The sequence below is a fragment of the Besnoitia besnoiti genome, chromosome VI (assembly GCF_002563875.1).
Source record: "Besnoitia besnoiti strain Bb-Ger1 chromosome VI, whole genome shotgun sequence".
NCBI lineage: Eukaryota > Apicomplexa > Conoidasida > Eucoccidiorida > Sarcocystidae > Besnoitia > Besnoitia besnoiti.
In genome coordinates, this window is record NC_042361.1 from 2,340,728 (window position 1) to 2,364,407 (window position 23,680).

Consider the following 23,680-nt stretch of genomic DNA (forward strand, 5'->3'; position numbering starts at 1 on the left):
GGCACGGCAGCAGCGCTTGGGATTGGCAGACAAGCTAAATTCGTTCAGCTCATTGACGCGGTTTTGCCTCCAAAGAAGGCATTTTCGTAAGAACGGTGGTACTTCCTTTTCGCTCCATGCATACTGTCTCCCGTCGTCTGGCGCTGCAGCCGGATATTGCCGTCACTCATCTAGCAACGGTGCAAACACTCACGGCATCTTGTTAAATCGCTCTCACTCTTTCCTGATCCAGCCAGGAGGACAGCGGGAGTCAGACAGGGGGTTGCGATATTTTTTGGCCCCGGCGCTTGCCCTTGTGGTACTGAACACCTGACAATCGCTATTTCGTCTCGTCACTGGCAGCTTGGTCCGGGTCCTGACTGGCAGGCCCGGACGCCCATTATATCTCTTCTTGGAGAGAAAGAATATAGAGGCTGAGAAGTTTTTGTTTTATTTTTGGACAGAGAAAGTCCGCTCCCGCTGTAATTGACGCCGGAAAAGGAGGCTGACTGGATAGCTGAGTCTGATTCACGACTGTGAACCACGCACTAGCGTCGCCTGCGACCCGACTGTGCTGGCAGGAGTATACTCTGCAGCGACCCACTGGACCATTCGTTCCCGTCAAGGAAGCGCTCTGTGCCTCGTCATACTCTTCGAAGGATTTGTGACTCGCGCTGAGTTGGTCTGCAGCATGTCGAGCTCCTCAGATGCTTCGGCGAACTCTAGCACGGCTCAGGAGAGCCAGATGCAAGGGCACGAAGGCGCTGACCAAACTATGTCAGGGGCGGAAAATACCGGGTGCCAGAATCCTTTGCTGATGCCGACGATGATGCCTCAGTTAAGCACAATGGACCGCATCTACGCCGAGATGATGGAGGATATGAGCCGAATCCATCATGAAATGGATCGATTTTACAACCAACACTTTGGCTCGTTCGCGCCGTTGACGCAGGGTAATTACCCTCCCCACCAGCAGCAACCGACGTATGTGAGTCGACCGTGGTGGCGGCCGTCGTCTTGGTTCCAGCCTAGAACTGCTCCCTACCTGCCCATGGCACTTGAAGGCGGCGGTGCGGAGAGTTCCGCACCCGTCGCTGCCGGGGAAGGGCAGATGGTTCCGATGACTGGCGGAAAGGATTTGTCAGCTGGTGGCCCGTGGGGCCTAATGCCTTTTGGTTGGGGAACTCGATGCGCGCCGTGGGCGAGTTCGATGCCAAAAGTTGATATGAGGGACACAGGAGCAGAGTTCGTTGTTCAGGCGGATGTCCCGGGCATGGATCGCGAGAACTTACGGGTGGATGTGCATGACGGCGTTCTGAGAATCAGCGGCGACCAGCGGGAGGAACACAAGAAACAGGACGAAGGATTCTATCTCCAGGAGCGTAGGCAGGCGTCTTTCTCCCGCACATTCATCCTTCCCGAGAAGGTGAAAGAGGACGAAATCAAGGCTTCGCTCGTCAACGGAGTGTTGCAAGTGCACGTTCCCAAGGAGGTCCCAACAAAGCCACCTGCAATTCGGAACATCAATATCGAGTAGGGGAAGTCCAGTGGTTTGACGAGGCAGCCTTCTGGCCATCTCTTTCTTCATTCCCCACCTAGCCTGCAAATGCCCGGCGAACGACATGCGGCGTGCAGGCGAGGTGTATGATCAAGGGGCGATTCCAGTCAAATATCTATGCTGCAGCGCAGTCTGCTGCGCGCTAATTTTGCGGAACTGGCACCCAGATGGTCTCTTTTTCTTGTGCATTGCGTTCAACGGTCAGTCGGCTTAAACCACCTGCAACTGACAGTGGATATTCCGTTTCGCCAATATACAGTGTCGTCGCTGTCCCACCGCCGACATGTACGATATAACTGTTGTTTCCATCGCGTCCCCACGCACATTTCGCTACGCATAGATGAATGTGTGTGTCAGCATCAATACCCGTTTCCCACAAACGTTTGTAAACACTCTCAGACTGTGCATTTCTGCCAACTGCCCTTCTTATGCTTGTTTACCGCACGGCTTCCCTGCGGTGGCGGCGAATGCCGTCTGTGCTTTGCCCTTGGAATCCTCTTTGCGGGTATTTTGCCTCTTGCTGTGCCTCGTTCCATGCGTCTCCTTTCCTGGATTTTTGGCCCGAGCGACTGTACCCCGAATGCGGCAATCGGACGGCGCACCACGTTCCCTGCACCCGTACAGTTAGGTTGAGACTTGTGCGCTCCCATCCACTAATAGTCGATACGTCTTCTCGCAATACGGCGCTGTAGACATATATTCTGAGCGCTGCATGGTGCCTAAACCCTATGCCTGTACTCTCTGATCGATTTGACCGTGTAATTGTTCCACGTGGAGCTCGGCAGAATGCCTAATACAGCACTCTAATGCATGCGAACTACCCGTACTTCCCCACAGCGCGAACCACGCACTGTCACGCCGGTCGTGCCCTTTCCCTCGAACACCAACGGCGTGGCGTGGTTCCGGCTGCAGCTGCTGAACCATTGCGGACTGCTACCCAGATATGCACGCACGTAGCAAGCGGGCCTATATTCCATACCAACATCTGCAATATAGAGGGTTTCTGTATGTTGTTGCCGCCCAACAGTGTACTTCACACGAGCAACACGAAGCGTAAACTGGCGTGCCTTCCTGGATACCCAGACTCCGCACGAGGGCCGAAACCCTTTCTTCGCGCAGCCGCCGTTCGATTGGAAGCGCAGCAGAAGTATCCTATTCCAGATGCCGGAACACTCGTTCGGTCGTAGCACCCTATACACTACTGAAGTAGTACAGGTAACTACTTGAGCAAGGCATGGCCCTTTTTTGCTTCCCGGCATGTGGTCTATTGTGCAGGTTGCGTTCTGTGAACTATTTCAAACTAAGTAAAATAGCAATATGAGAGGGTGCCTGCCAGTGCGCCGTGCCTATGACAGACTATTTATTATCCGAAGGTGTCGTCAGCAGGCCGCTGAAGTCACGGTTGAAGCTTCTTGATGCCACCATGCGCCACCAAGTACCTGAATGTGGTGAAAATAATAACCTGACTACGGTATTGAGAAGGAATCGAGACAGACGAGCGGCATTTCTTCTCGGCGACATGGAAACGATGGAGATGAAATACAGGATGTAGGATGTGAGGCCATGGGGTCTCGCACGATGCACACCGAGGTCTTTGCTTTCCTGACTAAAGTGAAAAACAGCTTTTTGTCACATCACATCTACGAAAAAGACTCATGCAGTAATTTCTCTGTAGCCGAATTGCTCATGAGCTCGCCGTTCTTCCATTGAAATCTGCAAAAGCAGCAGGGCAAGAAGGCACGCAACACACACCGACACGCGAGATTTCGCTCCACACAGAAGCCGAAGCGAGGCTATATCGATTTGCACTACGGCACCCGCCAGGAAGCGCGTGAGGAAGGAAATCTAGAACAACCCAGCAACACCAAAGCACTGGACGTGTACGCACACTTCAAATTTGCTTCAGCATGCGTCCAGAACTAGACAACCCGCCGGGAGACAGTTGACTCGCAAATTTATCCTTCAGTGTACAATGCGGCTGCTCACGTGCGGCATCACATATTGTCCTCCTTTTTTCGCCTACTGATACGCGCAAGTCGCCCACATGGCGATGCCACTGCTTCGGAAAGAGTACGCCCATGTGTTTCTGAGTCGCAAGCGTCCTCCTTTTCTCTAAGGCACCTTCTTATCCGATAGCGCTGGTGACTGATTAGGTAAAACAAGCCCACGCCCCGCACATAAGCAATCTATTCGGCGTTGGCACAACCAGTTTCTCGGGAGCTCACCATATCATCGTTGTACAACAGCGCAACATTTGCTGGTAGCGGCGGTGCAGCGAAGTTGACAGGCGGCCTTCCAGGCGGGGGAGCTGCCACCGAGCCTTGCACCGCCCCTCCAGGCATGGAAGAGCACATGCCGAGAGCTCCGTCCAAACCGGGTGGACCGCCCAAGCCACCTGGAATACCTCCAGGTGCGACGGCGGAAAGTCCAGGCGCCAACTGCAAAAAAAAAACCAACACATAAGGCCTTTGGTTTCGCAAGCGTGTGCTGCGATTGACATGAGTATCCCCGTCATCTGCCTGCACAGAGCAGACATGGCTCTTCATGCGGCCACTCCTCCTTGAGAGATCCCGAGCAAACTCGGTACGCACACTCTTGCGTCGCCAGACCAGTCCAGACGGATATCCAGACTGAGAGCCGACGGTTGTTTTTCAACATATTGTGTGACAACATGGAATGGCGGCAATACGCGAGCGTGCAATTTCCTTCCACCGCCAGAACGCCCTCAGCCTCAGTCCCCACAGTCACCACACCCCTCCCTCCGACGCCTGTACCCTCGATTCGTTCACAGGTCCTTTATTCCGGCCTTCACGACTACCTGTCTTGCCCGCGAGCTCCCAACCCTAAAGAGGCGGCACTTCCGCTTTTCCACAGCGTGCGTCCATCAAGCTTTACAAGACGGCATCGGCAGGCCACGACGCCCCACGGCATAGCACACTCGACAGACTATTTCATCCGCGCCAGCCGCTACGGCGCCCTCGCAACCTCCGGTTCGAGATCTAACCTGTCCCGCAGTCTGCCCCAAGAGGCCCTGTATGCTTGGCGGAGTGGGCAGCGCAGGCGCTAACCCTGCAGAGCCGACAGCGGGAGGGAACGGCAGACCAGGCAACCCGCCAGCTGCAGCTGACACACACACACACACACGCATATATATATATATATATATATATATATATATATATATATATATATATATCGCAACTCCGAATTCCCGATGACCGTCGGCAGCAGCACCACAAAGCAGTTTCTCTTGGCACGTGATGAGTAAGACCTCCGTTCCGCCATGCGCGACTATGAGAGCAGACAATGCACTGCATGCACCTACAACGCCGCAACGCGCCTGACAGCACAGCCGTGGGGTTGCGCGACTTGGAGAGAGCCCGGAAGCGGAAAGGAGCGAAGGAACAACCGAGACAAACAGACGCAGATCTCTTGAGGACGTACGGCGCGGTGTCGCCTGTCTCGACCGCGACGTTCCTGGGAGCTGAGTCTCCACTTCGGGGTCTGGGAAACTTATTCGGAGCACAGACACCCATCGAGCCGGTATGCCTACCTCCGAGACCGCCAGGCACAAGACTGGGCAGACCAACGAAGGTCGGCAGAATGCCTTGCTGCGCCTGGAGTGCGAATTGCTCCATCGAGGTCGGCGCCATCGTCACCTGTAAAGGAAGACAGGACACCGAACAAAAGCGATGCCTGTCGTCTCTCGCTGACCTCTGTTCCTTCGACGCTCGGCAGCGGTCCCAGGCACGTAGGCAAATGTATCACAGAGAGTGCCACACCTTCTGTCCGCGCCAAACTCCAGAGAATCAGTCAGTGCCTGCTTCGGAGCGCTCAGAGCTCAACGAAAAACTTCCAAACGAGGGGCGCGTTGCCGTAAACGGAAGAGGCACCCACTCCGCCCCGTCGGCTGCTTCCCCTGTCATCTCCGTCGAAACCAAGCGAAGCCCGCACGCCCCTCCACAACTGCACACTCGCGCTTTCTTCGAGGGCAGACAACACGCCGTTGCTATATACGCCGACACACACGCCTTCTTGTCGCAGCGAACTCGAAGTCGAGGTACGCACGAAAACATCCTCGCCGCGGTCAAGAATGGGTCGTGCCGTTACGCGCAGCGAGTAGATGCGAGCAGTTAAGCGCCCAGTTCTGACCACCAGATATAACTCATTTACAGAAACCAAACGCCAAGACGTCGCCGCCTCGGACGATACTGCGGCGAAAGGGCTCATCGGCGGTCACGCACGAGGCCGCGTGCGTGCAAGACACGACCTACCTGCGCCCAGTTCACGCGTTGTCTTTTCTGGCTTTCCTTGCCTTCGTTTCGCTTGGTCTGCTTGCTGAGGCGCTCCTCGATGACCTCCTGCGGAACGCCCTCCATTCCGTGGACAATGAGCTCAACCATGTCTCGCCCCGCCAGCGCATTGGGGACGGCGTCGATCTGCTCCTTGTGAACCTGAAGCAGATGCACGGCCAGACCCGTCGCTGTGTCCAGTTTCCTTGCACATTGTGTGCACTTGAAATGCTTGGCTTTCTGGTGTTGGATCAAGACTTTCTCGTCGTCGAATTCTCGATCGCAGTAGTAGCAGAACGGCTTCAAAGTCGCTCCTCTGCGCTTCTTGCGCCCCATCTTGGCCGCCTGGAGTCGCTGTAAGATGCCAAACGTTCGAAACCGAGGTCTTCCGCAACCTCCCCCAGACAGCTGCTACTGCTGCGCTAACAAGATCGGTCGGTAACCGACGAAGAGGAACTACGCGCACACGCTCTCCAGGAGCTGTTCGGAGAATGGAGCGAGGCGACTACGCAGTGGGACAGAGGACAGAAAAGGGCTCGCTACTCGTGATTCACGATGATTCCCGCAGTCCTTTTCACAGACGCCAGCCTACGGCCCCGTCGACGCCAAACACTTCCTTGGAGTAGCAAGGACGGGTGCGAGGATGCCGGCGTGACAATTGGGACACAGGGAAAAAACTGCACGGCCGACGACCCGCCTGCGCCGCCCAACAGATTAAACACGACGACGAGTACTGAAACGACTTTGGAAACGCTCGAATACCGGCGACGGGCTCCGTAACGAAAAAAAGCTTGACGAAGCTCTCCAAGAGCATGCCGAAAAGATTACGATTTGCTGAAACGTTTGCCCTCGGGTTCACAGAGTGAAAAACGCCGCCACTGTGGGTGGGGGGGGCGACGACAGAGTTCCCGTACTTGAATCGAGTAGATTCTTAAACAACGGCACTGGAGATGGAAGGCAAAGAAAACCGTGGAGTTGAAGATGAAGGGAAACAGCTTCAACCCCAGAAACCCTGCTCACAAAGCAGGGAACTGCATAAAGCCCCTTTACCGATCACGTCAACAACAAGTAGACAGGCTCGACCGTCTGACGTCTTGCGCAAACGAAAGAGCGGTTCATAGTCAATCAAAGCCCGCGTCCTTGGGCCGTCTAGACAACGGGGACCACAGCTGGCTCCAACAACGGAAAGAGTCGGCCGTGAATGTTGCGCGCATGCAGAACTCCACGCGAGGTGCACACAGCGACCCAATAATTTTTCGACGGCGCTGGCGCAGGCGGAAAGAAGGGGAGAGCGTCACTTGCCGCATGTGCCGCTTCGTTTCCTCCCAAAAATATTTCCGTGCACTATCATCGCGACATCCAGCTTTGGAGAAGAGAATCCACTCAGAGAAAAACAGGAGGGGCCTCCCGCGTAATCTAGGGCATGTATCAAGCCGCGGACACGTCGATTGCCTCAGCTCGGCCGTGCCTGCTCTGACGCTCGCTCAGGCTGCAGTCTACGGGGCGATTTCGACGGAAAAGGCAAGACCGAACGCCGAATACTCGCCTCCGCGTAGAACATGATAGTATCCTGCAGCGTTTCCAAGGCAAAAACCCGTTTCCAGACACGTTATTCATGGCCAACCTGGTGCACGCAGGGAAGCCGGTGCAACACGTCCCCCTCAGGCGGGCTTCATGTCAATAATACGCAACACACCCAGCTACACGACTTGCTCGAGTTCGCCGGCCCCAGGCAATCCTCAGACGAACGCTAAGATCCATGAGAAGTACCGCCATACACTCTGGCGACAGCTCTAGCAGAAACAGACAAACTGTCATGCGCCAATTTCCTACGTCCGCTGGACCTCTGAGGGGCTCGCTGGCCGTGACACACCTAGAGCCTGAAAACGCTAGAGGCAACGTCTGGATGCGTGAAACATTTCCTCTAGCTGCGGAGCTCGCAAGCTTTAGCTTGACCTAGGATGCTTTCGGCGAATATGTAGCGAATCAGAAGGGAAACTCGAGGTCACCCAGAGACACGCTACTCGCTACGCTCTCCTGCGATACTTGAGAGACGAGCTCTCTGTGTTGTCTTCCATGCCGAGTACAAGCGCTCAAGCATTTCGTGTGTACCATACTGTCACAATTGCAACGCTGACGCTATGTAGGTTCCGTCAGCGTTCTTCTTGGCCCTGCCAAAAGCAACTTGATCGCCAGTTGGGCGACACTGTTCCATCGAAAGAGGAAATAGGAACGGAATAGTAAAGTATGTCCTGCTCCGGAGACATCGCAGTTTCTCCAAGAGCCAGTCTGTGCCGGGGCACGTCCCTCACATGCCGCCCCTTCCCAGACAAGAAGACTAAAGATAGGGATAGACAGCATGAACACTGAACCAGACGTCCAGTATGGTTTATCCATGTCCCGCTTTCCTTTGAAGACCAACAGACAGGAGAATGTATTACTCTTTTCACCGCGGAAAACTAGCGTAGCTCTTCCGCAGCAGCACGCGAAAAAAACTTTGTGTAGAAAAGAGGCAGAACTGCACGGAGGAATCAGCTGAGAGGTCGGGGCCTGTCTGCGTGCTGTAACGAACAAAACACCAGACTTTTATGAAACCGAGACGACCCCCTCCGTTCCTCGAACAAACAGCGGAAGTAAGCGCCGTGGAAGACGTGGCGCTCGCTTCGGCCGCCTCATTCCTCTCTCGCCAACGGCGTTCAGACGCGAAAGCGTTCAGGTCCCCCGACACTGCCAGCCCTCGCGGAGAAGACAGCGCCGTGTATGGCCTTTTGAATCCGACTCTAGGCTATAGAAAGACAGGGCAAAGACTGGATTTGCCGCGGACGCCAAATCCTTAACCGTAGGCGCTCAACCGACCTTGCAAACGTGCTCGTACGGCAGACCCTTCACGACGAAGGGAGCTGAGCATAAACGCATCATCAGGGGAAAGGTAAAACAAGGAGCTGACGATACAAACCACGAAATGGTGGAGCCGGAGAGGGGCAGGTCGCAGATGAATAGCGACTACCCGCGTAGATGGATTTGCAGAATATCACGCTGAGACGAGCATCGAGTTCGACACGGCTGCCGAGAGGCCTGGACCCCCGTAACACCGTATCTTCTCTTGACCAACACACCCAGCTGCGGCTGACGCGAAGCGAACGCACAGGTACTTGCAGCAGTTCGTGGACATCTGACGCGAACATGGAAGGGCCGTATTCTTGCGCGCACGGGTGACTAAAAAAAGGAGGAAGGGCCCAAGTTTACACCTCGACTGGCTGCACTCTGGAGCGCGAGGCCAACAGTCCAGCGCCCTCTTTCTACCACAGCCACTACCGTTGGCTTCCGTCAAAACTCTGCTTCGCGGCTAGCCTGAGCGCGGCGCATGCTGAAGCAGCGCCGAACTCACGACTCGCTTACCGAGACCCGGCCGCGCCTTGAAGATGGGCCCCGCGTGGATGACCACGTGGACGCAAAAGTTATCCGTGTCTAGGCCGTCCATCTTGCCTTCATGATCTCTCCACTCGCCGAGCACTATCCGCACACTCCCGCCGATATTCTGAGGGCAGCGGGACACATCGGCCACAGAAGACAACCCGCGGCTCTCCCGCTGAGAGAGACGCCGACTTGAAAGCCATCCCCGCAGTACTCTCTGCGTGGCGAATCCCTCGCGACACCTGACCGTAAGGGCATACTCCTCTGCAGAGGAGGTATCCACGCATCTTCGTCACGCGGATTCCCTCGCTCTTCACGGTCCTACCCTGTTAGTGCGGCAACAGAGCTCCACTTCTTGGCAACAGGAAAGCACGTGGAAGTGCGCAGCTTACGGGAATCACTGTCTCGAGCATGGTCTGATCGAGTCGAATCAGGTCTCCGCTCTCAAGCATCTTGACGTACGCCGCATATCTGTCCGGAAGTGGAAGAGGGAAAGACGGGAACACCCACTCGCTTGTTCCTCACAACCGATCAAAAACTGCCAGTAGAGGGCCTGTCCCTCAGACTCAGACTCCGTCACCAGTTTTCTAGACAAAATGCCCGCGCGGTCGCAGCAGCTCGTTGATGCAACGCGCCACAACACAGTCCACTCCTCCCAGACGCTCGAGAGCTGGGCGTAGGAAAGGAAACCTCGAGACGCACGGTCGCCATGCGGCCGCCGTTTAACTCTGCGTATGTACGGCGCAGCTCCACGTCCAAAAGCTTGCCGAAGCTCACCTGTCCTCGACCTTGAGAACTTTCCCTTTCTGTTTGTAAAAGCGTCCATCACCGAGCTCCTCGTGCATCACTTTGACAACGCAGCCTTCCCGCAGCCACCTGTCGGAAGACCATCCAAACATAGGCGCGGAAACCACAGCCGGTCTTCAGCCCCCGACTCGACGTGCTCAGACCCGCGGGGGGAGTCCTCCCTCGTCGGCATCAGCCGCACACACAGCGCACATTTCCCCGAACCGAGAAGGGACGACCTGACGGCAGTCCCAGCGCGAGAGAAGCACTCTCTTCGACTCTGCGTTGTTCAGGGCAGAGCACTGGCGACAGTGCGTCGTAGGCTTACCAGTCTTTGTCACGGTGCTTATGAGGGGGAGGCTCCAGATCCTCGACCTGGTCTGTTCTGCCTTGGTCTCGTCCGCACTCGCTCTCGGGCGACTCTGATGGCCGTCGGCGGAGTCTCTCGCCTGGGTGTGCGTGGTCAGGGCTATCTCCGCGTGAGCAGCTCCCTTCGCGAACGCTGCTTCTCGCTCTACGCGCGTCCGCTAAGCGCCGGCAGAGGCCGTCAAAGCCGTTCTTCGCATCTCGCCTGTAGGCCCCCCACTCGTCCTCCACGCTCGCTCTCTCTCTCTCCTCAGGGGCGGCACAGCGGGGCTCCGCGTGGTCTCGCTCGATCTCCAGGCGAAGCCACTCAGCCTCTTGAAGGGGATACTGCCAAACAGTGAAAGAAAGCAGCAGACACGACCCGCCTTGTCGACGGCACCCTGGTTCCGACACTCTGGCCGGCGCGGGAATCCAAAGAGCCGCCGCCTCACTCGTCGCCGAAGGCAACGTGGGGGTGCTGAGTAACGCCTTACGCAACAGAAACACGCCGCTCGTCTCCGCGGAGTCCCGATGCAAGGTGTCCCGCGAACTGAAGCACGAAACTGCGGCCGCATGTCGCTGGCCTTGTATGCTTCTTCGTATGCGTACTCGCATTTTCTTCGAACTCGGGGCGCCTTCCGCTTCCAACGGCAGCTTCGTCGCGGCGCCGCCTTTGCGGTCTCGAGCCTCGTCCCTCCCTGCCGAAGTTTCTTTGTGCGGCACGTCGCCAGCGCGCCGTTTCCTCTTGAGCTCGGCTTCGAGAAGTTTCAGAGCGTTGGCGGGGCGCCCTCCGCCTGATCCGTCTTCCTTTCCCCCAGCCTTCTCAGCCGAAACAGCCAAGCCTCGCAACACGATTTTGTTGTCGCCTTCTTTCCTCAACAGCGGTGTGTATTCCTGGAGAGACCGAAAAGACAAAGCCGCCTCTCACGCTTTTTCGCGCGCGGGAAGCGCCCGCGCAGACAGGCCAATGTGGCGCCCACATGCGGCAGAGCGACCGGGACTCAGCTGGACAAATGAAGACAAACTTCCAGCCTGTCTCCCCTCTGGCATTCTCGAGAGTGACGCGCACAGATACCAGCCCAGACAGCTGGCAGACTTACAGGTTGCTGATATCCTCCACGGCGTTTCGCTTCTTCAACCAGCTCGTCGAGCCGCCGAGCCTTCGCCTCCTCCTGAGACAACTCGACTTTGCGGCGTTTCTCCTGCTCCTCCTGAGACAGAGGCGAACAAGACACGCGCACTGGGTCTGTGGCGAAGACCGTCCATCGCACAGCGCAAAAACAAGTGGCGCCACACTCTCAGAGCCTCTGCACGGCACGTGTGCACCTGACGGTCATCCGCGAATGTAGACCCCTCTACAAAGTTCCTAGGCCGGTTGCGTCTCCGGCAGCTGTCCCGCGGTCCAATTGTTGGCTTCGAAATGAAAGGACAGAGACAGGGAAGCATGCGCTCTGAGCGAAGCGCAGCTCCTAACGAAGCGGCCAGCCTAGAGGCCTATCGCGCAGCCCCCTTGGGCTACAGAATCTGAAGTCGCGCTCCACACAGCACCACTCCCTCATCGCCGGAAAGCCGACAGTCGGACCAACCTACCAGCCGGCGGCGTTCGTCGTGGTCGATGTACTCCACGTACCACCCCTTGGGTGTCAACTCGATCTTGCACTTATTCGTCGAGCCCAGGTACTGCAAAAAGGCAAGCGATGAGCACAACCCGGATCGGCAAATCTACCTCGGAGAAGCCACACGGTACGCCGCTATCTGCAGCCTGTCTCAACTCCGCAGTCAGCGCGCCCTCCGCTGTCCCCCCGCAGAGCTGCGCCGCGCGGGGTGGGCGCCCTCGGCCATCCCCAAGGCGGGCGGCGTCGCGGCACGCGCCGCTGGGAAGGCCATCTCGCCTGCAGACGACAGAGACAGCCGCTCGTTCCTCCAGCCGCGGGCGGCCCCTGTCCATGTGCCGGGCGAAAGACCCGGAGCTCGAAGCCCCCCCCCTTCCGCCCCCCCCCCTCCCCCGGTCCTCCCTCCGCTCAGCGGCGGCCCGCTGAGGCCATGAGCGCGGGCGGCTGACCTGGACGAATTCCGAGAGCGTGACCCAAATGGTGGAATTCATGTGAATGTGCTGGCGGTCCGCGACAATGTTGTTGTAGACCGAGTTCGCCAGCACGCGCGTTCTGCAGTATCTGGAGGAATCAGGCGGAGCAGCGCGGAGAGACACTCAAGGGAGTGTGCCCGGACTGGAACGGCTGCGTCCGGTGCATGCACAAGGAAAAACCGAAAAACCTCTCTGTTGCCGTTTCTTGCAGGTTGGCGCGAGCATGCTGAACCCGTAGGTCGAACGCCGCGAAGGCGGCCCCCACCGCACTCTTTGCCGGACACGGTAAAGCGGCCTTCTCGCCGTTAACATGAGCGCAAAGAAACGGCAACACCCCAAGAACTCATCTGTCCCCACGGTCCAGTCGAGTGAAGGGCGCGCACGCCGGCGTACCTCGTCTGCATGAGCCGCATGAATTCACGTTCGAATTCCTGGGAGAAGTCGTCCATGAACTTGGTCGGATTCTGGATAAAAATCTGCATCATACGCTGATGCCCTTCCGACATCCGATGACACTGACGCACACACCAGAGCCGAGGAGCGAGCCGACACAACGCTTACCAACTCCATCTTTGAAAGTTTTAGAAAAACAGCATGTGAAGAGTCAGACATTCGTTAGCAAAAGTGGACTTTTGTCGTCTCGAACCAGCGCCTAAGTGGTAGCACGAGGAACGCCAGGGGAGTGGCGTCACTCTGAAGCAGACGAGCTGGCCTGATTCCTGTCGCCAAACACGTGCTCACAAACGCGGTGACTTCACACAGCACACGTGGAGATGCAAACAAATGCAAATCCTCTGCAGACACTGGCGTGCTTGTCGGCAAGCGAACAAAAATGAGACAGGACTTGACGCCGCTCCTCTGCTTCCCTGCGTGCAGATTCACGGAACCGTCCCCTAGCGACGCCGAAAGTCGTCGGCGAATCTTCGATGAAACACATGTGATGACGCGGAAGCTGGAGCGCACATGGAGGACGACGGCAAACGGGGGGCTTGAGACAGGTCACAACTCCCTGGCGTTGGGACCACCCACGCAGGGTGGCGAGCACCTCGAGTTGGAGGCGACCCCGTCCTACCTTGAATCCATTTTCATCCCGACATTGTTTTTCGCACATCTGGCAATACCACCGCAGCTTCTGCAGCCCCGAAGCCTTGATCTTGTTGCTCATCCATTTCGTTGTACCAAACTCCGCCTTCGGCATCGTGCCGCCGCGCCAGCGCAGGGTCCCTGAAATGGCAAAGCGTGACTGCCTGATTCCTGGAGAGAATCCCGTCTGCCTCAACTGCTGAGGATTAAGAGGTGACGTCGCGTACGGCGCTCACACCTGCTGCGCCCGCTTACAGTTCAAACGGGGGTTTCTCTGACGCCCGGCGAAAAAGCGCTCGTATTCGCCGCGTCCGTGACAAAAACAAATGTATGCTCGGATCTCGCTTGCCGCTTATCGGGAAGCAGCAACAACTGGAACAGCCACTTCAACGGAGCTAGCGGACGGGCGCCACGATGCCGCACGCAGCACTACGACCGATGCCGATTCTGTCTCAGCATCGCCCCCACATGCTCCCGTGCCGCAAAATGCCCAGATCCCGCCTAACTAGATGCGCCAACTCGCAGAGCAACTCAAATACGGTAAGCATTTCCACGCAAGGGCAGCGGAGTTGTGAGGCGCGCGTTCTCTTGCAACGGCAAGCGCCAGCACTGTCTACTTGGAACGCCTCCCTTGCTCTCGATAATGGTACATAAGAGAGCGGCGACCGATGCATCGATGTTAATGACACCGAAAAAAGCAGTTGACAGTGAAGCTCCCAGGTGGGATCAGGAGAAATTCGAGTTTGAGCAGCGCTTAAGGTCGGCGCGGACGTGTAGACCGCCAGAAATTCAAAACTTCTCGTGAAGAACTTCCAGGGGATCAACGTCGGCACGCTCCTCATGCAACATACAAGCTCGTTTTCGTGGATGCTAACCGAAAATAAAACGTGTGTGGTGCACGCTTGCAATACGTGACTCGCACAGCACGCCGGAGGTTCCGCGCGCGCATTCACTTGTGTCCTCGGCTCGGCCGACACAACAGGATTGCAGGCAGAGACTGCCACCAGCATCAATACACATGGATTTGTTTGAGTCGTGTGCCTCCTCAGAGAGTTTAACTCTGGCAGAAACGAGAAGGGCCCGCTGAACGGAAGTTACTATTTCCAGTCGCTTGCAGACATCGTTGTTTTCGTGCATGTTTCCCATGAGCTGCTTGCAATGCATGCGACCATCGAGCCCTGCGAGGCCTTTCGCTACCGGTAAGGCAGACGGAGAGCCGCAGTGAGCGCAAGACTGGGGGCACTGCATCGTGCTAAGAGGTGCGTGCACGACCCGTGTTCTTCGACCAGAGCCATGATTCCTTGCATTATGGTATTAATATATACGGTGGTGTGATGGCAGTCGTGTTCAGTGTCGTAATGCCGCGTTAGGGGCGGCACCGCTGAGCTGCCAGTGCCGGAATACCAAACGCAGCATGCTCTTCGCTGCCGCGTACATACGTCGGTTGTCCTGAAAACTCGACCGGCCTCTAATACGTCCCGTGCGAGTATCTTCAACTAAGCATTGCAGCAAGCTCAAAATCTTGCTTTGCGTAGTAATTCATGCCCTCTCGGGTGTCCCAAGTTAGCCGTTCTCTCAGGTCCGGCGTTCGCGCCGCCTCAAACCATCGCTATGCGAAAACCGCTACCAGGGTGGCGCTCGTCGTGTGTGGGATCTGGTTCGGCATGAGAGGGAAAAAACAGCTTCCTCCTAGAGGATTGTCGGAATTGTTTTCTTATTCTTCCGTGCAGCGGCTGCCTGCCGCTTCAGATTCCGGATTCATCGGAAGGCCGGCGGTGTGCCCGCGGAAGTCCGGATATTTAGAGCGCCTGCGTTGTGTGCGCAGTGTATGAACTGTTTGTTTGTCGAACCCAGCTAACAATCTTTTTTCCTACCTTGTTTTTACGGTTCAGCGAAGTGGAACATGCAGCAGCAAGAATGAGGGCATTTAATGACATACCTCCACCGGGTGTCCCCCACCGCGGCCCCCGGGGGTCGGGATGTCCCTCGTCTTGCCAGAAGAGCCCGTCCGCTCAGTGTAACTCTCTTTATTACGGCTGTCCTCGTCAAGGGTCTTCACCTTCCTCATGGAGAATCCCCCTTTTTGTTGTAATTGCCCCCGCCGTCATGCACATGGTGACGACCAGCCCTGGCTTGGTGGCAGAAGCGGCTGTGCGCCGGGCGGCGATAGAAGAGGGGTTTGCGAAAGACAGTCCCTGGGCCAGAGTTCTCCTGCAGAGGTGGTCAGATCCATCGTACCTTGTCATGGTTGCGCGGACGATTGACACCATGGAAGACGCAGAATTCTGGTTGGCACTGTTGGGGAAGCAGGTCCAGCTCCAAAGTACCCGGGCGCAGCTGAAGGCTCAGCGATTGGATCGGCACAAGCTCGAACAGCGAAGGAAAAAGCACACAATGGCAGCGTATTATGCCGCCTTGGGTGAGAAACCTCGGGGTGATTCTGATCTTCGCTTTGGGGATCTTAGCCTCTATGCGTTGGACTGGATTGGGCCGCGCACATGCGCCGAGCTTGACTGGGCAGATGGTAATGATGTCTGCGCCTTGTCCCTCGAAACCGATATCCTCGTTCTCTACTCTAAACTCATGATAAAAAGCGTGGAGGTTCAAGAGCTGCAGAATCGGCTTTTTTCGTCTGGGGGCCCCGACGTCTTTCCTGCCGGCGACAGGGGCGAGTCACAAGCTTCAGTCAGAGCGGATACAATCAATGCAAATGTCGTTGCATCCCTACGCCCGAACGAAACGTACGATTGGGACACCATCACTCGAGAGATCTATCTTCCCGCTTTGTCGGAACTCCAAGCTCCGGGGGCAACAGCGGAGCTGTTTAGTGTCGAACTGAGTCAGGTTATGGCGGCACTAGACCACGAGGAGCATGCTCGCAGCAGGTTTTCCTCATCTAGCAGTGGTAGGGACGGCAGCATTTCGGGAGCACGGGGGGGGCCTGCGCCAGGAGGCGGGTCGTGGACGGCATCCACAACCGCGGGGGGGCAAGGGACTGGTGCCGCGTAAAGTCGCGTTGTAATCCGCACAGTGTGTATTGGACTATGTCACAGTTATTCCTGTCCCGCAGCCAGAGCCAGGTCGCGGCTGCCAGCTGCCGCGGAGGAAGGAAACCATACAAGACGCAACATGTCACACAGCAAATATTGTTGCCCTCAACTGTTCACTGCGAAGGTGGTGACTTTCGAACTTTCTTGCTCTTCACTGCTGAGAGAGGTAACGACATGCGGCCAAGATATACAGGTGCGAGGGCGTAGCGCAACACGACAACGCGGCAGACTGCGAAAGCCGCTGGGTTCTCCTCTGAGACTTGCGTCGCGGGTTGGTTGGGAGCTCGACAAATCCTTAGTGCCGGAGAGTGATCGTTTCTGGGGCAGAAAAATGTAGCGGCTAATCTTCACGTCTATCCCATACGTGCACAAAGTTCGGCCTGTGTCGGTTCGTGTGGAGGGACGTCTGCAAAGGGGGAACCAGCGCCACTATTATTGCCCATTATTTGTTCACACGCGCAAATTGGTGAATGTTACTCCGTTGTCGTGGGCCGTGAAAGAAAGCCATCTTCCGTTCCTTGTCGCGTAGGAATGCGCCAGTACTGTCTGTGTTGGTGGTGTGAAAAATACGATCCATCGGGAGGAGGGTGAGATCTTGATGCGGTGCTGTTATCTCTCACACTGTAAAGTGCTTGGAGCACTACACGAGAATGGGGGCTCGATTTTCTGTGATACACAGGCACAGAATAGCTGCCGTCTATGGAAATATGGCAGCGGACTGGCCTCTTCACGTTCCCCCGTCGCTTAGCGCCGCCATGATAGGACGGGTGGCTTTGCTCGATCCAGTGTATATTATGAGTGCACCACAGTGACTGATTCATGTGGCTGCTCTGTCGCCCTTGACGACTGTTAGCCCGATTGCTCGATGTAAACGTAAATGCCTGTTAATGAAGCTTCTGCTTCACGTGGGTTAAGCCAGCGAAGAATCGCTGGCAGCACCGTTACGGCAAGGCATCAGCTGAGACGGGGTGTCTGCCAAATTTCACAGAAGAACCCTCAGCTCAGAAAACGGGTGGCACGTATCATCCGTGGTAGCCGTGATCTATGCAGGTTTGACTGAAGTCGGATGCCAAGATTCACACAGTTTTCGCGCGCAGTCGCAGCACCGACGAGGGCCGACACCGAAGAGGCGAGTATCGTCCACTGAGAACTGCCCATACGGGTCTCCAACAGCAGGGTTTCTTTCTAGCAGCCGTGTCACGTTAGCGTGCCTCCAACGAACAGTAGTTAGTGCGAGTTAGTCACCTACTCCTAACAGCGAGGTAAGCTCGTTTGTAGTCTAACGCTCCGCTGAAGTTCTATGGAAGACAAGCAGCTCATCCCTGCAACCCACTGTACCTGCTGAGTGATTTATGGGCGGCGACTGAGTGCGTTTTGAGACACGATACCTGCAAGTACGACTGAAGGCAGCATTGCCGGCAGGGGCAATGTCTCTCCGTACACTCCTTACGTCCCTGCCTCTGCCGAGTACGTCTGCACGGTAACGATTGAGGCGCTACACCCGCGTGAGTCATCCACGAGCTATGCTTTGACGCAATTGCATGCTGCTGCCCTGCTTTGACGTGTAGCTCTCCTTGGGCGGACTCTCTGCATTTGTACAACCGTGTTTCCATAAACAGGCCACGGGGCACTGCGTCTAGATAGACGGGATCGGGGATCGCTCTGGGCAACGGATTTCGCAAGAAGTTGCATCACACGGAGCGCACGATTGCCGACGCCTTCGTTCTCTGTCGTCGCACCAAGAGCCCCGACAAGGGGCGCAGCGTCACGCGGGATGCTTCATCAGGCAGGTAGGTCTTGACCACAATGAAGACAACACACCTTAGACACCATCACAGAGCACTGGCGCAGGGTCCAGCACGCGGTAAACACAGTGACATTACCTTTTGTGCATCCGAATGCAAAACATGCTATGCACCTTATCCCCCTGCGCATCTAAACGGATATGGAGTTTTATGGAACTCATTTGCCCGTTTCGGGACCAGACCACCTCGCCACGACCATATTTCTATGTTAAGAGATTCCTCTTGACCATCAGCCGCCACGTAGCATGACACCACCGACGCTTCATCATCGCTGCGGTCTAGCGGAGCTCAGTTCGTCCGCACGGGGCCGCAGACGTAAGCATCCTACGCTCGCGTTGTCAATCGCTGATCGACGCAACCTGGGTTCTCTTGACTCCATACGCAGATTCCGGGGCCCACTACAGGTTCTTTTTTTTGGACATCGGTACTCCCAGCCTCGATAGAAGTGTCCGCAGTCTCATCTTGTTGCTCGTCATCCACGTACTGCAACTGCACTGTCGGCCACCAAGCGGTTGTCACGTCAACGACTACAAACGGCTGATGCCCGCGACCGCGCTGCCCTCCAGCGTTATAACCTGTGGCACGGTTACTGCCCTGACTTGTTGCCGGCTGTATCAGAATAGTGGGCTGCGCCACATGCCACAACCACTCTTGCTCGCCGGCTATGTATCCAGACGGGCCACGACTCTCCAAGGGCTTGAGCACTTGCGGCCCCTGTGCATGCTCTACACGCTCTGCGCCTTCAATGCTCCCTGCGTCTACATCGGCCCGCCCAGCTCCTCCTCGAAGCCAAGCCGGAACCAGGCGCGCTGGCTTGGTGACTGTGTCCACGGGCTTCTGAAAGCATTGGCAGATTGCCATCGGCAGGTCCGTAAAAATCTGCACCGAAGGCGCTGAGCTTCTCCTCACCCGTACTTGCGGTTGAAAAGTTGGGGATATGTTGACGCACACCCGAGGTTGTTCATCATACGCCACGAAGACACAGGGGTAAAGTGAATTACCTTTGACTAAAGACGCATCGGCAGCTGCCTTGTCTATTCTCCCCCGCCCTTCCCCACTTTGCCCCATGGTGGAATCTGGTGGGGTCAACGAGCTTAGGGGGAACTTCCGTTCGCCTGCTGCCTCAAGGTGAGGCATCGGTTTCTCTGCCGCTTCAGGCGAGAGTGTGGGGTCGTCTGCCGCTCCGGGTCCTTCGTTATGAGGACCGCCTTCCACTGTTTCCGCCTGACTGGGCACGTCGTGTTGATGAACACTTCCAAATGGCGCGTCGCGCGTACCAGCAAAAGCGCGAATGTCTCTCCCCCCGGGCAGCTTCGCTGCATGTCGCGGCGCAGACTCCACAGGGGCCTGCAGAGCAGTTCCTGAAAGAGAGCGTGCCATACCTCCCTCCCGTTGGCTGTCCGAGGTCTTGGCATATCGAACGTGTTTTTCTGTCACTGCCTTGAAGACACCGTCGTTGTGCAGTGGCAAGCCGACACCCTGAAACGCGCCGCTGCCTCCCGGCTGCTCAGCAATGGAGACAGGTAAGGAAGCGCGGCGCTGAAGAGTTAGAGTGTTGCCGCTTGAGGGCTGTTCATACGTGCCTCGTCGACGAATGGGAACTGCCGTTCCTGTGTCCCCGGAAGAAGTCGGCAGTCGCCCCGAACCGAAACCTGCCCATGATTGAAAGGGCGTTGCAGGCGTAGTGTGCGGCCATGAATCCGCAACAGCTTGAGACAGGGGCACGGTCGGCAGGTGGTAGTCTACTGAGTGCCGTCTGGCAACAGACTCTCCAGATTGCCGCGCTGTGTCTTGGAATGTCTTTGTAGCACCAGCACCTGCTGTCGTCCCGCAAGTGAAAGACAAATTCTCGTCGGTTCCGCGCACTACATGCGGTGTGATGCTTATCTGCATTGAAGATGGCAGACTGGGAGAGGACGGGTTTTTGCCTGGCATAAGCCCGAAAAGTCCCCTTCGCACGGCCTCCCTAACAGATACGACAGGCAAGACCTCGACCAGTCCTCGAGCACTTGGGCGAATATCAAGAGAAGACGCGGGGGCTTCCACCTTCGACGGCGCACCCAGGTGTGTCTCTCCGGACTTCAGGGTTATCGTTGAAGCGGTTGCGGCCGTGGGTCGATCAACGTCAGGGGCAGGTGTCGGTGGTGATTCAAACCAGGCGCTCCTATGAGCGACTGGACTTCCCGCCATGCCCGTGAAGTCTCCGAAGTCTGACGGACTATGGGTTTAGGTGCCACCGAGGGCACGCCTGGGTCATTCTAAGCGGCTCGCTTGCCTCTAAGAGGCTGGATCGACTCTGTTTGTTCCTGTGTGTTGTGAGCAAGCACAAGCATATCCCATGACGAATGAATCAGAGCCTATTTGTAAGCATTGAGGGCCCCCGGCTCTGTCGTCGTTGACGCCGTCCCGCCCAGTTTGAGGGATTTGCAATATCGCTGCCTCCAACAAGACGGCTGCACCCTCTACCATACTTATACCGTAAACGATGGTGCTGTTGCGCGCATTCCATGGGGCCCATTTTTGGGTCATCCGTGGGGCAGAATCCAAGAAGCTGACGAAAACATTTATACGCCGGGTAAGAACGGCACTTGAAACTCCGTTGATGAATTAAAAAAAAGTATTGTTCTCTTACCCGGGCTTAGAGTTTCTTGACCGCTATGGTAGTACTTCATGCGGCGTTTGAGCACCGCCTCAGCAGTTTTCAGAATGAGCTACTGACCTCGGTTTTCCACCCGCATCCCCGCCGAACCGCTCCGACTCGCTTTAGTGAAAGCAACTGTGGGAACCAATAACTGCACACCCAATCAGTCATCGATTTGCGTCTGCAGTAGCTCGCATCCGATAACATGCGGCCACCCTGTGATTTCGGCGAGCTGGGAGTTAGGCAATCTGCATCAACGCCACAGAACAAAGGAATCAACGAGGAGACTTAGGTGCGGGAAAACACCATCGCGTTTCGCCCCTGCTTTGCATAGAAACTGGCAGCTCTACATGAGACGTGACTTCACGGCTCCTGAATCTCTTCTCAATCTGGAAGGATGTAAGAACGTTGCTCCAACCTAACCGATCGGCAAGGTGTAGCGCGCCATAGATGTACACGAGTACAGCCTAATATGTTCCCACGCCATCACGTGAATCATGAGCGAAGCATAACTCCTGAGCTTCCTACTTATAGCGTACAAATTTCAGCAGGACTTCTTAGGCAGCAGGAAGTGCGAATGCGGTCGAGAATGCGGCCTCACCATGATGAGAGTGCCCCTCCGAAAGCTTGCGTATTATTTCGCAAGGCCTCCGGCGCTGGTTCTCCATCCAGGCATAGCTGTAATGGACAGACTCATCGTATTCCTTTCAAAATATCTCCGAGGTACTGCCACTAAAGCGAACGACTTTGAAGCGGTACAGTCCTCAGCGCTCTCATGCGGTCACTAAGCGCTCTGCGCAAGAAAACTCTTCCGCTCCTGCGGTTAGTTGGAAGCTCGGAACTCAACGCCGACACAGGGGTGAGCACACCGATGAGGCCGGGTCACGTGGGTAGTCTGGTGAGACTAGCCAGCTAACCGGTGTCGCGTCGCACGGACTGCAGAGATGAGGGTGAGCGGGGCCTCTGTGCCAAGGCAACACTCGTGCAAGTATAGGTGCTGCGGCGCTGCGGTTCCTCTAATACAACCTAGGGTTTTCGATAAGGCATGTCAGCGAGTGCAGTAGCCCTGACACAGACCCGACCATAATAAAATAGGAGGGCTTCAATTACATGCGTTAGCGGGGAATTCATGCTGAGCGACGAACAACAAAGCAACATGCCAAAATGGCTTTCACTTGAGCATACACCGTAACGTGTTTTTTATCGACCACAGCAGGCAGATCCAGTGGAGCTCAATGTGGTGGCGCCATTCTAGGTGTAGAGCAACGCTGGTGCAACTGATATCTCGCCAGAGCGCATGGACTAGGCAATTGAGTCCGCATGGTACGGCGCAGATGCATCAGGGCATCCATACGGGCTACAGAACAACGCCTTGCAGTACGTGTGGTGAGCTGTGTTGAGGTGGCCAGCCGGACCTGAGTCCCCAAACTCTTCTGGAACGAGGCCTCTTAAACGTGCATCCTTCGGATAACTCTTGTCCCTTTTATCTTGGAACAATGACGTTTGTTCCGCTATATTGTAATACATCGAAGTCTCGTGACGACCGCTGGGGAGCGCATATCTCGTGGTGGCGGTGTACAAGCATCCATAGCACTCAAGCCCGTTTTTTTGGTTCCCATGTAGCACATACCGCCCCAAAACGTGCATGCTCTTCTTGCAGCAGTCGCACCACGATGTCGCGCCGCTACAGGACCATAAGGATGGCTCCAACGAGACCTACAGCGGCAACGATCACGGATCGCGCATAACTTCTGGTGGCAGATAGAAGCGCCTAGCAAGAGTGGTGACTAAGAACGATATATGAACAGGTAGCAGTTCGTGCTCACCTAAAAACTTGGCAGTGTCATACCGACAGTGTGAGAATTCGACTACAGCGTGTGAATTTCGGCATCCTGCTGCCGCACGCATGCGACGACTGTCTCCGATACTTCGGCGTCATCACGAGACACGGCAGTGCGCCCGACTACGATGAGTAGATGCAGATGCCGAAATAGACATTCTGTAGAGCCTAAAGAGTGACAAGGGCTTACCAGTAGCTAAATAGATATGGTAATTATGAAGGTCATTCTTTAATAGATAAACGTGTTTATTATTGGAGCGATGCTATTCAGACAAGCAGCTCAGCCGACGGAACGGCGGCACGCCAGCCTGTCGGGTCCACCGCCGCCCGGTGACGTCCCTCATCGGGATACCCGGAGAGAACCTCACCGCTGGTGTCGTCACGTGAGACCGCTTTTTTTCTGGGCCCAGCCCAGCACATCGCTGTTATGCAGTGATCTCTCACCAAATCCGTCACTGCCTTCGTGGCGCCACGTAGCCATGTTCGGTAACTGGTTGCGCCAGTATTCGCTGAGCAAATACGTGAAAAGCTTATGATATTTCTCCCCCTCCGTTATCGTGGGAGAACTGTGGAACTACACAAGTAAATGGGGAAGTCGAAACTGCGACAGCAGCAGGCGCTACTGTCTTTCCGCGCGGGGTGAGGCGCATCACAAGAACAGTCGCGTGGTCAACCTAAGCCTCGTCGTAAAGCTCAACGGTCGTACGCAGGCAGCGTTAAACTTTTAGCCTGAAGAACAAACGGTAGTAGCCTACCAACAGGAGCATAAACAAAACTGTATCTGTGGCCACAAATGTTGAC

General features: G+C 56.1%; 5 protein-coding genes across 5 annotated transcripts; 2 read left to right on the top strand and 3 right to left on the bottom strand.

Annotated features, from left to right (window-relative positions):
* Positions 1–670: 670 nt before the first annotated feature.
* On the top strand, positions 671–1,516 carry BESB_067380 (heat shock protein HSP28; the record flags this gene model as incomplete). Its single annotated transcript, XM_029365131.1, has 1 exon — positions 671–1,516. One exon carries the CDS (start codon positions 671–673, stop codon positions 1,514–1,516), a length of 846 nt encoding a protein of 281 aa, XP_029218714.1.
* Positions 1,517–3,190: 1,674 nt separating this feature from the next.
* BESB_067390 (zinc finger, c2h2 type domain-containing protein) lies at positions 3,191–6,165 on the bottom strand (the record flags this gene model as incomplete). Its single annotated transcript, XM_029365132.1, has 5 exons — positions 3,191–3,250; positions 3,763–3,975; positions 4,542–4,660; positions 5,091–5,196; positions 5,812–6,165. 5 exons carry the CDS (start codon positions 6,163–6,165, stop codon positions 3,191–3,193), a joined length of 852 nt encoding a protein of 283 aa, XP_029218715.1.
* A 2,511-nt stretch (positions 6,166–8,676) lies between these two features.
* Positions 8,677–13,658, bottom strand: BESB_067400 (DNA/RNA-binding protein KIN17 domain-containing protein; the record flags this gene model as incomplete). The annotated part of the gene is made up of 11 exons (XM_029365133.1): positions 8,677–8,729; positions 9,229–9,367; positions 9,636–9,714; positions 10,021–10,119; positions 10,358–10,722; positions 10,984–11,268; positions 11,475–11,585; positions 11,965–12,054; positions 12,437–12,548; positions 12,854–12,975; positions 13,533–13,658. 11 exons carry the CDS (start codon positions 13,656–13,658, stop codon positions 8,677–8,679), a joined length of 1,581 nt encoding a protein of 526 aa, XP_029218716.1.
* A 1,997-nt stretch (positions 13,659–15,655) lies between these two features.
* On the top strand, positions 15,656–16,552 carry BESB_067410 (uncharacterized protein; the record flags this gene model as incomplete). Its single annotated transcript, XM_029365134.1, has 1 exon — positions 15,656–16,552. The coding sequence occupies one exon, from the start codon at positions 15,656–15,658 to the stop codon at positions 16,550–16,552; it is 897 nt and encodes a 298-aa protein (XP_029218717.1).
* Positions 16,553–18,722: 2,170 nt separating this feature from the next.
* On the bottom strand, positions 18,723–20,588 carry BESB_067420 (uncharacterized protein; the record flags this gene model as incomplete). The annotated part of the gene is made up of 1 exon (XM_029365135.1): positions 18,723–20,588. The coding sequence occupies one exon, from the start codon at positions 20,586–20,588 to the stop codon at positions 18,723–18,725; it is 1,866 nt and encodes a 621-aa protein (XP_029218718.1).
* Positions 20,589–23,680: the final 3,092 nt, after the last annotated feature.